Genomic DNA, 15,749 nt, shown 5'->3' with positions numbered 1-15,749 from the left:
CGTGGGTCGCCCCGGCGGGCGGCAGTCCCGCCTCTTGGCTCGCGGCGAAGCGCGGCCTGGGGCCTGTATGCCCGGGAGGCGCCCGGGGAGGGCTTTTCGGTAGCCGTTTAGCGCTCACGACGGGTGAACCGAGGCCGTGTCTCGCCCTGGATCCGCCGCAGCGCGGCTGGCGGCTCGGGGCCTCGGATCGGGAGACGTTCCGCGGGGCTCGGCAGGCGGCGGGTGCCGGCGTCCTGGGGTGCCGTGTGGCGCTGCCTTCCGCCCGGCAAGCCGGCAGCCCTGCAAATGAGACACCCGGGGACGAGAAAAAACGAGAGCTCTCGGGACCTTACGGCAGCCTAGTTCGCAGTCAGAAACCTCTCCGGGTTAAAAACTGCTGACTGACTTTAATTGGCCTTTCGTGTTTGCCGGAGAAGGCGCGAGAGCGATTTTTGCAGCGCTGTTACTCGCCAAGCTGTTTCCCAGTACACTGCAGCGTCCCTCATGAAGCACGCTGCTGTAGAATTACCTAGAGGCTGTTCATGAATGTCAAACTTGGTCTGGCTTCAATATCCAGTTTTGAAATACTTTTGCTCTCAAGAAATGTAAGTAATGCTGCTGAATATTTGATTTAATAAAAGCCAAATGTAGCTTCTCTTTAACCGACCTACTTTTGAATGTGACTGTCATCTGAATGCTGTTCTATTTTATCCACTTAGCACCGGTGTTTTTTATACACGGTGAGCTCTTCCTAAATAACGAATGAGAGAATGAACTCCGGAATAGAAGAGTTGCTCAACAGGACGGCTATGTTAAAGGCTCTAGTCACGCATTCAGCATTTCCGGAAGAACATTTATTTTTAGAGAATATTTTTTTAATCGCGTAGTATTCTAAACTGGTGCTTTAAACTTCGTTTTAAAAACACTTCTGAAACTTTGTACTAGAAATAGACTTCCTACCAAGAAGCATCTTTGAAAAAAATAGCATATGATCACATACCTAAGGTGGTTACAATAATGTTGAAATACAAATAAACGCTTTCCTGGTTTCTTAGCATCTTTAACATTCTTTTAATACATGTTGTTATCTAATTTAGTAACGTGCAGTTCAACATTAGCTAAAGTATAGGCTGTTCCAGTTAATCCTGTTCCCTAGAGATCTCCAGAATCTAGAGACAGTCAGTAAGCAGATCTAGTGCAGCGCCGGAGCAGGGCTGGAGTGCCCACGTCTGAGCTCTGAAGCGGTGTGGGTCACTACCACGGCTTTTGGTAGGAAGATGGGAAGGCGCCACACAGGCTATTGTTAGTGTGGGTTGTGTGCAAGGTGGAAAGGACAGTCCAAGTGTCGGAAACCAGCAGGGGTTTATTTGAGGAATCGATGAGATTCCATCTACTATGGAAAGAATGCTCACACTAATCTTTTTATTTAGTCACTTAAGAGCAAAATTGCATTTTAAAGTCATGTTTGATTTTTAAACAATAAGTAGTAGTGAAAAGATGCTAAGATTTTTGCATTGCATTTCTTCATTTTGCAGAAGGGCACACAGTAAACCCCAGTTCTGCTCTGCTGATCCTCAAGGTGGCTATCTATACACAGCAGCTGCATTTTCCTCCATTTGTAGAGCTAGCTGCCTTTTATGCTACTACAAAACGCATTAGCATGCCTGCTATAAATCCTGTTAACCCAAGTTCCATTACGCTCACATTTTGGGTATAAATAAATTGCACATGGAACATGACTATAAGTATTAGCCTAAGTACACCATAATTATATTTGAGAAGAAAAGGGGACAGACACGTTATAAGAATAAAATAACCAGAATACTAGATAGGAATGACTACATGTGGTATACCTAATTACTCAAAACCAAATATTTAAAAATATTTTTCTAGTCCATGTAATTATGTACTTAACCCTCTGATTTCAGCAGGAAAAATGACCAACATAGACCATTTAGAAAGTCTGTCATTCTACAGACAGAATAGTGCTTGTGAAATCGAACCCAAGTTAATATCCTATTGACCCACTGGGCTTGCATTACAGCTCTGTGTCACCGACAGACCACAGATGAAAGGCAGGCCAAGACTGTTGTTTACTCTAAAGCTCCTTCATACTCCTTTAGAAGTATAAAGGAGTTGTAGATAACAGGGCTTTGGCAGCATAAAATGGGCCTGTTAAGTTTCTTTCATGTTGAAAACCCTGTCAGTAACACCAGCACGAGATACTTGCCATCAAACAGCAAATTATTTCTTTAAACCACACTCTTGTTAAGAGAGACATGTTTTGTAATAATGAAGTATGGTAAACAAATTCCGCTTTCAAATGACTTAACACTATACAATTAAACAGTATATAAATAACATGGAACAGAATTTTGTTCTGTGCCAGGATAGGAGTATGGTATTCATTTATCACAGCATCACCCCAGAAGTGCAGAATATTTATGCAGAACAGCTGAATTTTTCTGCTACTTCAAACATGGAAAAGGTAGGTATTTATCCAGCTGCATTAAAAAAAGAGAGGAAAGGTTCTTGTAGAAGCATCAAAGACAACATTACAGCACCTTCTAAATATGAGTTATGTGATAAAAGGGGGCTTGGATAAATATATTACGTATTTCTGCCTCCTCTTGTTTTTTCTCATTATCTACAGTTCTAATGAATGATTTGGTAAATACGATTTAGTTACATAGTTTAGGGCCTGAGAGGGAAAAGCAGCACAGGCTCTATGAGGTTGCCTGAAGCTGTGTTCCTTGGGACAGAAGGTTGAGAGTATTTTGTATTGGGGATAATTACAGCCACATTCTTTAACAAGAATAAGACCTTGCTGTGCCTATAATAAAATGTCAATAAAATCTGGCAGTAAACTGCAGTTTGTATATAACATTGGTTTATCTCACAATTTTTCAAGCTGATACCAGCTTTGTATTCTATGGTTAAATATTGTGTCTGTCTGGGTTTATGTAACCTATCTGATTGGGAAAATGTGAACTGCCTAAATCAGGGTATAAATCGAGGCAGGATGTTTTACACTATTGCAGCAGTCCCTTCTGGTTCTTTAACTATCAAAAGCACAAACACGGTCTTTCAATACAGGCATCCTTAACATGGCATCGCAGGGCTAGCTCATCTGGTGGCTGGTTACCAAGTTTTAGACATAAACTTTCAGGTTAGTTTTCCCAAAATGAGCCCTTTCATCTTAAATCGGCATGGGGGACCTAACTCCTGTGACAACCACTTTTATGCACTGCAGTGTTACGATTTTAACCTTGCCTTGTTCCTATGTTACTGCAGAGCACTCTTCTTCCATATCCCTTGGTAGATGCATTTTAACACTGTGCTCTTTATGTATGCCAGACAAAGTCAGTGCTTTCACAGAATACAAACTCCGAGTGAGCCAGTGCATGAGGATCCCTTTTCCATCATTGACTATGACAGAACATGCTTTTCCATTAAAATTTACCACAGTTTTATGAATAGTCAGATAAATTGATGGTGTAAGTGCACTTGCCCATCTCAGAATGGTATGCTGCCATTGTGAAAATTCCCCTTTTCCACTGCTTAACCCTTTACACAGTATTTGACTGTTGGAAGTGGAACTGAGAATATAAAAAGAAAGATACTAGTTATGCATTCCGCTAGCAAACACCACTGTATTCCGTACACTTTTTTTGAATGTGCTAATCAAGTAGACATTTAGGAAAGTAAAATGCTGCCAGGTAACAACACTGGGTCCCAGTGAAGGGCCAGGGGCTGTCTGGACCAAACCCAAGCTCATGGGAGCAGGATGAGGAGGAGCAGCCTGCTAAACCCGCTGTGGGTGTCATGGCTTCTGGGCTCGAGGAACCCGTTCAAGAACCAGCAGTGACTGTTACAGCTGGCTCTGCTGAGGCAGGCAGAATTCTTGCAGAACGCCCTTGATTTGTAAATTATTTCATATCAGTCAGCCATGCTCATAATAACAGATTTCACTTTTTTTTAATCATCCAGGTTAATTTGACTAGGACTTACTTATTCTGAAATAATTGAAAGAAGAGGTCATACTTAATATACTGAAAAATATACTTTCCTCTTTTCTTTTAGCTTTATCAAGAGCGGGACAATAGCACTAAGCATCACAAAATAATACATTGCTTTTTGGCAACACATAAATTAACAGATTAAGAATTCAAAGCTTAGATACATCTGTGAACTGTCAGCGTGAGTGAAATGCGCTCAAATCCCCCTTGGTTTTTGCTCACAATTGTAACCAAACCCATAAATCTAACTTTAAAGGACTGAGACTTGAGCCAGAAACCCATGCCTTGTCTACACTTAAAAGGCTTGGCTGGTATAGCTACACCTTAGAGCTGTATTGGCAAGCACAGATTTCTTTTCTGGTGTAACTTAAATCACTTTCTGCATGGAACATGCTAAACTGGCTAAAGGACTCTGCCAATATAACGGCATCTACACTAGGGCTTTTGCCAGTATGGCTGTAGCTGCATGGGAGTGATTTTTCATCATTCTGACAGCTATTTTGGCAAAACTTCTACATTTAGACTGAGTCCAAGTTAAAGTTGGCATTGTTTTATGTTGCAAATAAAGCAGAAGAGAAGCATTGCCAGTTTATGGCCTTGGTTTTACATTATTTTAAATTGTTTGCTCTAAAGGAATGTATGGGGCAGGATCCACGTGGTCCTTTGGATGTTTGCCTCCCACATTTGTGCTGCATTAAAATCGCTTGGTTTTTCAGTGAGCGAGCTTTGGCAATGGGGAAACTTACATTACTAAAAAAAGATAGCATCTATATTATTTACCCCAGAAATAGCTATCCTGATGCTTTAAAGCAAATTTCCAAAGTTAAGTGAACTGCAAAAGGAAGCATCTGGGCCAAAGGACATGTGGATTAATGCGTCATTCTTTTCCACTTTGTCCTCAGTTCAACAAAGAATGTAAGCACAGGATTAATTTTAGGCACACACATCAGCCCATTTCAAGTTTAGTAGTCATGTCAGATATGATAATGCTCCTTTTTGAACTTTAATTAAGCAGATATTTGAAATTAATCATATGTTTAAGCACTGTGCAGAATCGGGATTTCTTTCAGAAGTGCAAGTTTACATAGAGTGAGGCTATTTATTGTGGTACCATCTGCAATTTCTTTTCTGAACTGCATGTATTTTAAAGATGTCCCAAGGGGCATATTTTTCCACATAAGTACATTTACATCTTTGGCTCTTGTTTCCTAATCTCTCTTTTGCTAAGTGTGTATTTTTGGTTTGAGAAATCCATGCAGAGTTTTCACTGATTTTGTAATTGTATTTACTGTTGAACTCTTCCCTCTGCCACACTTTGCGTTTGCACAGTACATGTGCAAATCCTGACACTCAGATTTGCAAACCTGCCCTTGCTGCTGGAGCTGCACTGCGGACAACAGGCCGTGCCTCGCCCGCAGACAGCACAAGGGCTGTTCGAGGCAGATAGGAAATTTCATGCGTAATCAGTCAGCACTGAACCAGTGAGCCAATTGGATGAGGAAGTCTGATTTAATCAAGGGTTCTTCCTTCCTTTTTGTAAAACACAGAATGTGCCTGTTAGAAGAAAACACAGACATATTTTTCTGTGTTTTGAAAATGCGAAGCAGGCTTTTCATGACTTCGTACAGACTACACAAGCACCACAACTAAAAGCTCTTCAGCAGTTTCCAGGTGAGTATTCCGTGCACTTCAGTTTCTGGTGTTACTTACAACTCAATGAAGCAGTTGGAGTGGCATTTACCCTGAAACGGAACAGGATAAGCGTCTGTTTGAAGTAAAATTGTGTAATTTGTTGCAGGGGTTTTGTATTGGTTTGGATTTTTTTAATATGTAAAAATAAATAGTAGCTTAGTTAAAAGAGCTTACAATTATTTTTAGCTGTGAAAATGAAACTGTTTATATGAAGCACAGATAGATTTCAAGGCAGACATATTCAAGGCAGAAGACTTGTATATCATAACGTTCACTTCTGCATTCTTCTATTTGCAAGTGTGTTGTGTTTCTCTGGTAAGTCATGTTTTAAAGTGGTATTTTTCTATATACACACATATATATACATATGTATAAAAAGTTATATATAAGGATATATATCTTGAATGTGAATACAATTTTGCTTATAAGATTATACCAACTCACAACCAAGAAAAAAGTTGTCACGTAAATTTGTTCGGCCATTTTCAGATTCCTCATTTAATCTACTGTATTTGAGATTATCTTTACATCAAAAACAAATATTTGCAAGTTTATGCTCTTGGGATAAACTGTCATGATTTTCAAAAGACTGAGCAGTTAGACAGTAAGTAGGTGGCTAATCTTCATGTTCAAAAAGCAGATCTTAAGGAGGACTAGGAGAACAGTGAGAACTTCCACCTCCTAGTCCGAAGTCCAAAAATAATGATGCTTTTATTAAGGAGGGTGGCAATGTGTATCTACGTGTTTATCCAAGCCAGGCAAAGGAAGGGTTTCTGTTAGAGGAAAGTGGTTTGCACTTCCATTATTTCCAGTGGGGAAAGTAATTGCTTTTCTTTTTATAGCCTTGCAGTTTGCCAGAAATCAATAGGTCTGCTGAAGGAGATTCCTCACCTCTGTATCCAGCGTCACATAACTGTGTGGTAGACAAGTGGAGGCAAAATGATATGTAGTAACATCCCTGTCCTAAACCCTCTCATTACTTAATAACCACTGTTTGGGCATTATTTTTACATTTGTAGCAGGGAGACTTGTTTGTTTTTTTTTAAAGTAGGTTGTTCTGTTATTTGCTTTTCACCCGTTGGCTGAATTGTGAGCAACACTTCTCTCATGCTAACTAGCAGAACACAGCACACTGGCAAAGTTGTTAGGATGCTCTTAGAACTTTTTCAACTGCTAGTATAACACAATGATGTAACAGGTAGGATTTGAAAAAAAAAAACCAACACATTCTGGGGAGATATTTATGTGGCAGAATGGCCAATCTGGTCTATGGAGTAGGAGTATATTGTGTTAGGCATTTTACCAGCATGTGGTAAAATAGTAGTCCTAGCAGAACAGGCATACAGATCTACTACAAGCACAGTATATAGGTTAAAAAGACAAGTAAAGGGAGAATGCTTCTGTACAACAATTAGAAAACTCCTTTCTCCTTCCACCTAGCCATTGCCAAATTCAGTTGTTTTGTTCTCACGGTACAGAGACAAGTCTCTGGAGAGAACTTGAAACTATGAAATATGACGAAAGTATTATACTATTTTAGATATCGCCCTATTTTGCCCTAAAAGTTGTGATTAAGAACAGATGGCAGGTTTTGGAGTCCTGAGAACTGTAAATTCTAGCAGTATAAGAGAGCCAGGCTGCTAGTTGTACTAATTATCTCCAAGATTTTAGTTCATCTGAACTCATACTTGCAAGCTTGAGGGCAAAATACAAGGCGAAAAAATCTGCCCCCACTGAAGTTTATGACAAAATTCTCAGATAAGAATGGAGTTCCTCATCTAATCTTGTTCAACATAACTTCTTATGGTTTTCATGTTTGATTTTAATCTGCCAAAAAGATATTCAAACACTTTCAGTGGTAATGGTAATAGGAATGGTTCTTCACTGGTAGCTATGTAGATATTTCTATTTATTACTTTATTTTTTATGAAACTATGGTTGCCCTCATACAAGTTCACAGAGAACAATGAGTAAGTCAATAAAAAAGATTACCAGACTGGATCCTCTAAAGGCATGTTACTAAGAAATGTCGTATTTTTTGTAATCTTTCAGTGATAGCTTGCAATGGACCAAGACTTACACTGCACAGCAGAAAGGGAACTGTTGGAAGCTGTAAGCAGGATTACTACATTTTCTACCACAAGTCCATCTGATGAAGAACAAAATCAACTCAAAGCTGAAATTTCATGTCAAGTGAGAAAAGAAAATCCAGAAAAAGATGACCTGCAAGGTTGATGCTATCCTTTAATTTTATTTTTCATGTAGCTTATTTATGCCATTAATCTTTTAAGCAAAAAACTTTGCTTTATTTATTGCAGCAGTAGTCCAGATTTACACTGCTATACTCCACGGAAAATAAGCCTTGATTAAACCTGTAGTAATCATGTAGCAATAGTGAAACAGATGCACATCCTGGTGTGTATATATACACAGAGAGTTTTCATTTTAAATCCATTGCGCCTAAAATGTATTCCAGATTTAATTTACACACCAGGGACCAAAACAGTGATCATCAGATGGCCTGTCTCAGGAGTGCACTTTCTGTACATCACAAAATCTGAACTTCTCGGCGGTACCAGCAAGGACACCAAGATTGAAGCTAATCTCAAGCAGTAGTCTCTCACATGCCTTATGAAGAGGCAGCATTGAACTTTTACTATGCCTAAGATTGCTGTCATCTGTTATTAAATAAAATGTTATATATAATCCAAAATAATATATAATCTCATCAAGATTTTCAGCCTGCAAAGATGTCATAAACACCACATCTCTTAGGAAATATATGCTCTGTGGAGATTGAGCCAAACCCCAGAGGCCTTGATAATTGAAACTGTATGGCCAAATGATTAAGAACATGTAAAAGTGGGGCCACTGAAGGAGTACTATGCGTTTACAATTTTCTTTCTGCATGTAGCTGTTATCTTCCCATTCGTTTGTGGTCATTCACCTCCATTGTCTGAATGTTTAGATACATTGCAGACTGACTTCAGCTGACTGCACTGACAGAGGCATTATTGATTGGAAATTGGGACTGGTGTGCCCACCAAAATACAAATATTCCATTTCTTTTATCCACTTTGCTAGCTTATATGCCACCTGATGAAAACTGTTGTCAGTAGATTTCAAAGGCAGAGAAATCACCCTTTTGAAAAGCTACATCAAATTCCCCTGTAAGCAAACTCTTCAACCAGCTGTCCTACATTTTTATATATGCATATGTATATATGTCTCTGTGTGTGTATGTGTATATGACTGTGAGGGGAGAGAGAAAGGAAGGGGGGTATATAAAATATTTGTAGCTGAACTGTGGCATCAGTTCAGCTACAAAAGAAAAAGAGGATGTGAGAATTCCTCCTTCAGCTGAGCTGATTATCCAAGTTTCTCCTTTAAGGTTAGGATATTCATGTTTTCTCAGCTTTCACCTGTTACTGCACAAACCCAATATTTGAATAGGGTCAGTATTTGAATATATGTCTGGATTTGCAGCTGCATTGTACTATCTCCTCATTTTAGCAACAAAGCCTGGAGAAACATCTGATTCAGAAGTCTGAGTTGGCGTTTCATAGGGCTACATCTGGGATGGTGAAGCATACCTCCTGCTCAGACTGTGCCCAAGGTTACAACCTAGACATACAATACTTCTTGTCAGTATTTTTTCTATAACTTTGTATTCTGCAGCCCACTTGGTGTCTTTCAAGATTTCAGACCACAATAGCTTTCCTCAAAGAATCTGAACCTGTCTTTATTAGCAGTGAAATTACTTATTTTATCAGTCTTTAGGTCTTGCTGTTACAGCAACAGAAATTCTAGGCTCTCCTTTCACAGTAAATGCATAAGAGTTTTCTTTCCAAAGGCAAAGGTTGTAATCTGAAATACTAAATATATTGTTTTTAGATTCCAATGCATCCCCACGTCCCAACTCTGCAATGACCACTAAGGAGCTTCAGGAATATTGGAGGAATGAAAAACGCCAGTGCAGACAAGTCAAACTCCTTTTCGAAATCCCATCAACCAGAATTGTAGAGCACCACTTATCTAAATATGTGGTAAGCTAAGAAATGAATATGTAAGAAGATCATTAATTTTTATTCACTCTACAGGGGTCTGCACAGCACACAGCATGCCTCATTACATGAAAGCCTTACCGAGGGCCAAGTTTTGCAAGCCATGATCGTACCAGGTAGAACCTGTTCTCCCATGGGCATAGCTGGTGGGATCTGCCCCTAAAAAAACCCTCTGACAATCAGTTCACAAAATATGCAGCAGTGGAAAAGTGATATCAAGTAAATTAGTAGCGTGAGTATCCTTAACACCCAGAGGCTCGTCAACATTAAGGAAATTCACACAGATATAAAAATACCAATATAGTTACACTTCCACTGAGCTAGCCTGCTGTAGCAGCTGCATTGCATTTGTATAACTTCCACATCAGAGATTTATGTTAGCACAAGTGCAAAATTCTTTGATGTTGACAAAGTCTAAGACATCCTCCAGCTAGATCGCTTGGGATCGTTCCCCTTTCTTACCTAGAGCTCCATTAGATGGCATATTTCTGTCATATTTTTGAGGTGAAACATGAGTATGAGGGACAGGAACAACAGAATGGGTTGAATTTTTATATCTTTACTCACAGTACTGAGGCTAGGTTTTTATTTCTGATTCTGCTCCTGGCCTTCAGGAGGACTGATCTAGAGCAAGTCTCAGTACTCCTGTGAAATTCAGATAGGGATGTTTTCCTTGTTTGCAACAACCTCTGAGATCTGTAGATAAAAAATGCTAAGAATCATACTAGTGTTGCTGATACTGGGTGATGCAGCTCGGTAGAATTTGAAGCAGGTAAATGTTCTGGAGACTGTCCTAAGATCTTGTTGCATGCTATACACACCTACTTAGATGATGCCATTCTTGCATACACTCAATAGTGTCCAGCTTGTTGAATAGTTAAAAATTATTTTAGTATAACTGTAGGAGAACAAGAGTATCGTGCAGTGTATGTGCAAGTAGTTAAACTTAGTCATAAGTACACGCCTAGGCCAAACGATTTACATTACAACAAAATTTAGCCAATTTGAATCGTAGTCTAATTAATTGGTTTCTTCCCTTTTTTATGCACACGCCACAAATAAAAAAACAAGTACTTGTAAATTATTCACTTAGCTGCCCTTGATAAAATGATAGCTTAAAAAATTGCTCTTATGATTGTTTTGGATATGCATCAGGCATATATACACTTTTCAGCAGGGAGCAGGACAAAGTATAGGAAAATGTCACAGTGCTTACAAATGAAAAGAGATCAGAGAAGTCAGCTCAAATTTAGAAACCTTTCAAGGAGCGCTTGTAAAGATCATTTATGAAGATTAAAAGAGAGAATTTCTCTTTAAGGAAAAACAAGGAAGATAATCAGACAGACACTAGTGCTAGTACTGGTTTGCACCCTTCAACAGCAGCAAAGAAAACTGGCATGAGTAGAACTGCTCCAGTTCCTGTATAATTCAATGGGAACAGGGTGAAGTTGAATGTGAACACGGTCATCGTCCAAAAGCCAGCAAGGTCAACAGTCCGTGTCCTTAGCTGGTGCACGGTGACACAGTTAAACTGGCCTCAGTGGAGCTCCACTGGTTTACACACATTAGGGATTTGGCCCTTCCTCAACATCATTGTGCTTGGATCAGGACCAGAAGAGAATCTATTTGTACAACGCATAACACAATTTTATTTTGCAGCTATTTTTCTAATATCACATTTATTATAGTCATTTTCAGGCTAGTGAAGAGCTGAGGAAGACATACTCTTGAGTACTGTTAATGTGGGACAGCGTTGCTGTTAGCTGTTGGTGAAGGATTTTGGATAGCAAACAGATTTTTGTAGAAATGTCACATTTTTTTGCATTATTTATATGCCAAGTAAGTTTGAATAACAAGACAATGATTTAGAGGGGAAAAAAGGCTTTGGACTTGCTCCATCTTATTTTTGCACACACCAAACATTACTGCCAAATACTCCCTCTTCTTTCACAGCATTAATAACACCCTCAAATCCCTAGAAATGTCCGATACAAACAACATTTCTGAGTATTACGACCAATGTAAAATAGATTACATTACAATATTAAGTCTGGGAAATCCATTCAGTTGACTGAAGATGATTGATTGCAGCAGCCATGGCTGTTAGAAACAAAGTACAGCTACAGAAATGCTTTGTAAGTGATTTTACGTGCTTCAGTCTAGTTCACCATTCCCAGCACCTTGCGGGATGGGATCTGTTAGTGTATTGTTTATCTACAACTTATTTACATACTAAGGCTAAGTCTGGTGACAAAAGTCCAAAACAGCAGAAGGTGGGAACTATTAATTTGATGGCTGCAGGTTTCAAAGATCAGGCCTACACTGAGCATGCACCATAATCTCTGGCAGCAACTAATTTAGCAGCACTGCTATAACCCATAGGAGTATACAAAATTACATGCATAAAATTGGTGCAGGAAGGTTTCGGCTGGTGGAATATACAAGCACAAAGTCTTTTCAAAGTAGTAACAGACTAAATCTGACTGCACTGGGGCTAGAATGTCCTTCTCATGCTTATTTTTCTGTTTTATTGTGCTTAGATGTATAAAATCATCATTTTGCAAACAGGGAGTTTTGACAGCAACAAGTCTGTAATTGAACGGCGTTACTCAGATTTTGAGAAACTGCACAGAAATCTGCTGGAGGAGTTTAGTGAAGAAATGGAAGAGGTGACCTTTCCCAAAAAAACTCTAACAGGGAACTTCACAGAAGAAATAATCAATGAGAGAAAATTAGCCTTCAAGGACTACTTGAGACTTCTATATTCTATGAAATATATCCGAAGATCAAAAAAATTTATTGACTTTTTAACAAGGCCGGAGCTTCAGGAAGCATATGGTTGCCTGCGGGGTGGCCAGTACACCAAAGCTTTGGAAATCCTTTTAGAAGTCATTGGTCTGCAGGAAAGGCTGACGAGAGGCAACCCTGCCTCAATTGTCCCTACTCTCTCTGCTATCGTGGTGTGCCACAAGGACCTAGAAAACCCAGCAAGTGCCTTTGAATATGGAGAAAAAGCTCTATCACGCCTTTGTGTGCATACCAGCCACAGGTATTATATTCCATTGTTAGAAACAATGATCGCTTTGGCGTATGAACTTGGCAAGGATTTTCTGTCTTTGCAAGAAAAACTGGAAGAATGGAAAGCAAAAAAAGATCCCATACGGGTTTTTACCCTGAAAGAACTTGCGGTTCGGGAGTATGTACAATGAACACAAGAAACAATTTCATTAAAGAGCAAAGCTGTCAGGTCCTTTTCCCAATCACAAACTCTTGCAAGGGTAAGAACTGGAAATTACCTGTTTGGCTAACATAACTTTATATTAATAGAAAAATTAAATTGCAAGAAAAACTGGAAGAATGGAAAGCAAAAAAAGATCCCATACGGGTTTTTACCCTGAAAGAACTTGCGGTTCGGGAGTATGTACAATGAACACAAGAAACAATTTCATTAAAGAGCAAAGCTGTCAGGTCCTTTTCCCAATCACAAACTCTTGCAAGGGTAAGAACTGGAAATTACCTGTTTGGCTAACATAACTTTATATTAATAGAAAAAAATTAAATATCTTTCATGTTCAAAAGGGACATTAACATTTATGTTGGAAAATATTGTATTTACTCTACAGGTATGAGGAGCACCTAAGCTTATTAAGGTTTTTGGACAGAAATTTGCAACAAAAAAATCATTTATGATTTGCTTATTTTGAACATAGCCTATTTTGTGTGAAAAGTCAGAGTAGGAAAATACAATGAATAAAGCACTTAAGAATCTGCAGAATCAGAGGCATTTCTTACTTATGTGGAAACTACTTCCTTTCAAGAAGAGAAATATCTTCTCAGTCAATGCAATCTAAAGGGTGCATCTTCAGACACTGAATATAGTTTTTTACTCCTCCAGCTGAAGCCTGGTCAGACAACACCTGCCATGTCTGAGAATAGGATTGGTCCTGTTCCTGCTGAAGTCAACTGCTGTGGGTGGGAGGACCTGGGGGGGAGGTTTACAATCAGCTTTGGTAGAAGCAAAAAATACAAGCAATGATCATTCCATCAGAGATGAGGGAATATGCTTCATTTCCCTTTTGTAGCTGATACAGTTTTATGACTTGCACTGAAGGCACATTCTTGTTTGGGGTGATCTTTAAGTACAGCTCTGACCGGGGTAGAAAATTCATACCACATGCGCTATATACATAATGGAAAGGAACCACAGAAGGGTGCTGTTGAGGAAAACATCTGGCTAATATAATGCTAGCATTTAATTCTGATTATCAAGCTGTGAGACACATGGTTAACAGACAGTCTGTGTTAAGCATGTGCTTCCCTGTTGCCTTTCAGAGGTTTATGTAAATTGGGTGTTGCCTTAGTTTTACAGCCTGGTACACCATGCAAATATCATCCTGGTGGCACTGTGATATTACAGCCAATTCTTTCAGGGATCCAACCCACATATACAAATACTAAGCTTGTCTTGGCCCTAACACTCCTCTGAAAGCTTCCTAAGAGCTGAAAAAGTCTCTATTTACCTGATTCTGTAATTTCCCTCAAGTCTATTATCTCTCCCATACACTTATTTTAATAATCTGGTAAATTAATTCTCATGAATATTGTAATTAACATGTCATGCTGGCATGGGTCATTATTCTCTGCTGAACATAGTCCACTGAGTACTTTCAGGCCTGCACTCCAGGTACAGATACTACATCAAACCAGAAGATGCAATGGACTTCGGCATCTCCCTCCTCTTCTACAGTCTTTACTACGGGGTGCTGGAGTGGGACTTTGCCAAGATGTGCGTGGATTACATGGCCTCGACAATCAGGATGAGTTAACGCCATGCTATCCCCCAGGCAAGAGTCCTGCCCCATTATGGGGGGGCCTGAAGTGTGTCAGTCACAGCAGTAGCTTTTGCCTCCCCCAAATGGGAAAGTGCATCAAACTGCCCCCTTGAGGAGGGGCTCCCTGAGGCTGCTGCCTTTCTCACTCTGCTCTCTCTGGTCCTACTACTGTGGTGGCTGGGCTGGGAGGTTTCTGACATAACAGAGTTGCTCCGAGATCCTTCCTTAAGAGCAAAGCCTCTGCAGGTGTCCCCTCATCCCCAGAAGAACAAGAAATGAGGAATGGAAGGATCTGTTCAGCCCCTCTAAACTCCTGACAAATATTTCTCTACCTGGGCCTTTAAAATCTCCAGTGCCAAAGAGCGCTCGTGTTTCTGGGACACGCTGCGGGTGCATTAACTCGTGACCTGTAGCCACCAGGGAAAGCTTCACACCACGGGCTTCTTTCTGCTGCTCGTACCCACTGCAGGTTGTGGTGTCCCTGTGGACAGAGGGCGTGTTCCTGTGTGCCTGCAGCAGTGGCCTAAAATCTGTAGCCCACTCATCTAGTACCAAAAAACCCTCCACACTACAAAAAAAATACGTGACCTAGGACACTGGTAGAGAAGGTCATGTTGCTTCTTTGCAGCAGCTCTTTAGGGTCTTGGGCTTTGTGTTTCCTCCTCTTCCTCCTCCCCAAGGAGGCTGCTGCCCCTTGGAGGTGCTGCCTGGCAGCACTGAGGAGCCCCAGCCCCTCACCAGCCACCTTCCACTCACACTGGGACACCTCAGCAGAGCTTGGGTCTCCCCCCACGTAGGCGGTGGGCACCCAGGACAGACCTGCAGCAGCCCAGGTGCAGCCTGAGGGCTCCGTTGGATGCTTGGAGTGAAGCTGTGCCAGGTCTCTGCCTGAGACATGTTTTGCCGATGATACTGATCTAGGAGGAGCTGTGGACTCCCTCGAGGGTAGAGAGGTCTTACAGAGAGATCTGGATATACTAGAGAGCTGAGCAATCACCAACCGTATGAAATTTAACAAGAGCAAGTCCTGAATTCTCCACCTAGGATGGGGTAATTCTGGTTATACATACAAATTGGGGAACGAGAGGCTGGAGAGCAGCCCCACCCAAAGAGATCTGGGGGTCTGGGTTGATGGCAAGCTGAATATGCGTCAAGTGCGCCCT

At 40.4% G+C, this 15,749-nt stretch overlaps 1 protein-coding gene and 1 long non-coding RNA gene across 2 annotated transcripts; both read left to right on the top strand.

Annotated features, from left to right (window-relative positions):
- The first annotated feature begins 6 nt into the window (after window positions 1-6).
- Window positions 7-1,036, top strand: LOC103896812. Its single transcript, XR_657434.2, has 2 exons — window positions 7-584; window positions 699-1,036. It is a non-coding gene; the product is annotated as an uncharacterized LOC103896812 (long non-coding RNA).
- Window positions 1,037-5,515: 4,479 nt separating this feature from the next.
- SNX20 (sorting nexin 20) lies at window positions 5,516-13,060 on the top strand. Its single transcript, XM_009276717.2, has 4 exons — window positions 5,516-5,669; window positions 7,743-7,920; window positions 9,585-9,736; window positions 12,295-13,060. The coding sequence occupies exons 2-4, from the start codon at window positions 7,755-7,757 to the stop codon at window positions 12,961-12,963; spliced, it is 987 nt and encodes a 328-aa protein (XP_009274992.1). The 5' UTR covers window positions 5,516-5,669; window positions 7,743-7,754; the 3' UTR covers window positions 12,964-13,060.
- Window positions 13,061-15,749: the final 2,689 nt, after the last annotated feature.

The sequence above is a fragment of the Aptenodytes forsteri genome, unplaced genomic scaffold (genome assembly GCF_000699145.1).
Source record: "Aptenodytes forsteri isolate BGI_AS27 unplaced genomic scaffold, ASM69914v1 Scaffold33, whole genome shotgun sequence".
In the NCBI taxonomy this organism is placed as follows: Eukaryota; Metazoa; Chordata; class Aves; order Sphenisciformes; family Spheniscidae; genus Aptenodytes; species Aptenodytes forsteri.
Note: the sequence above shows the minus strand (reverse complement) of the source record. Positions and strands in the feature narration are given on the sequence as shown.

Bases quoted from the DNA above. Each gene is read 5' to 3' on its own strand.
- SNX20 (XM_009276717.2), top strand. From the start codon at position 7,755: ATGGACCAAGACTTACACTGCACAGCAGAAAGGGAACTGTTGGAAGCT. The intron at 7,921-9,584 runs GTTGATGCTATC...TATTGTTTTTAG, and splicing joins AGAAAAAGATGACCTGCAAG to ATTCCAATGCATCCCCACGT. The intron at 9,737-12,294 runs GTAAGCTAAGAA...TATTGTGCTTAG, and splicing joins ACCACTTATCTAAATATGTG to ATGTATAAAATCATCATTTT.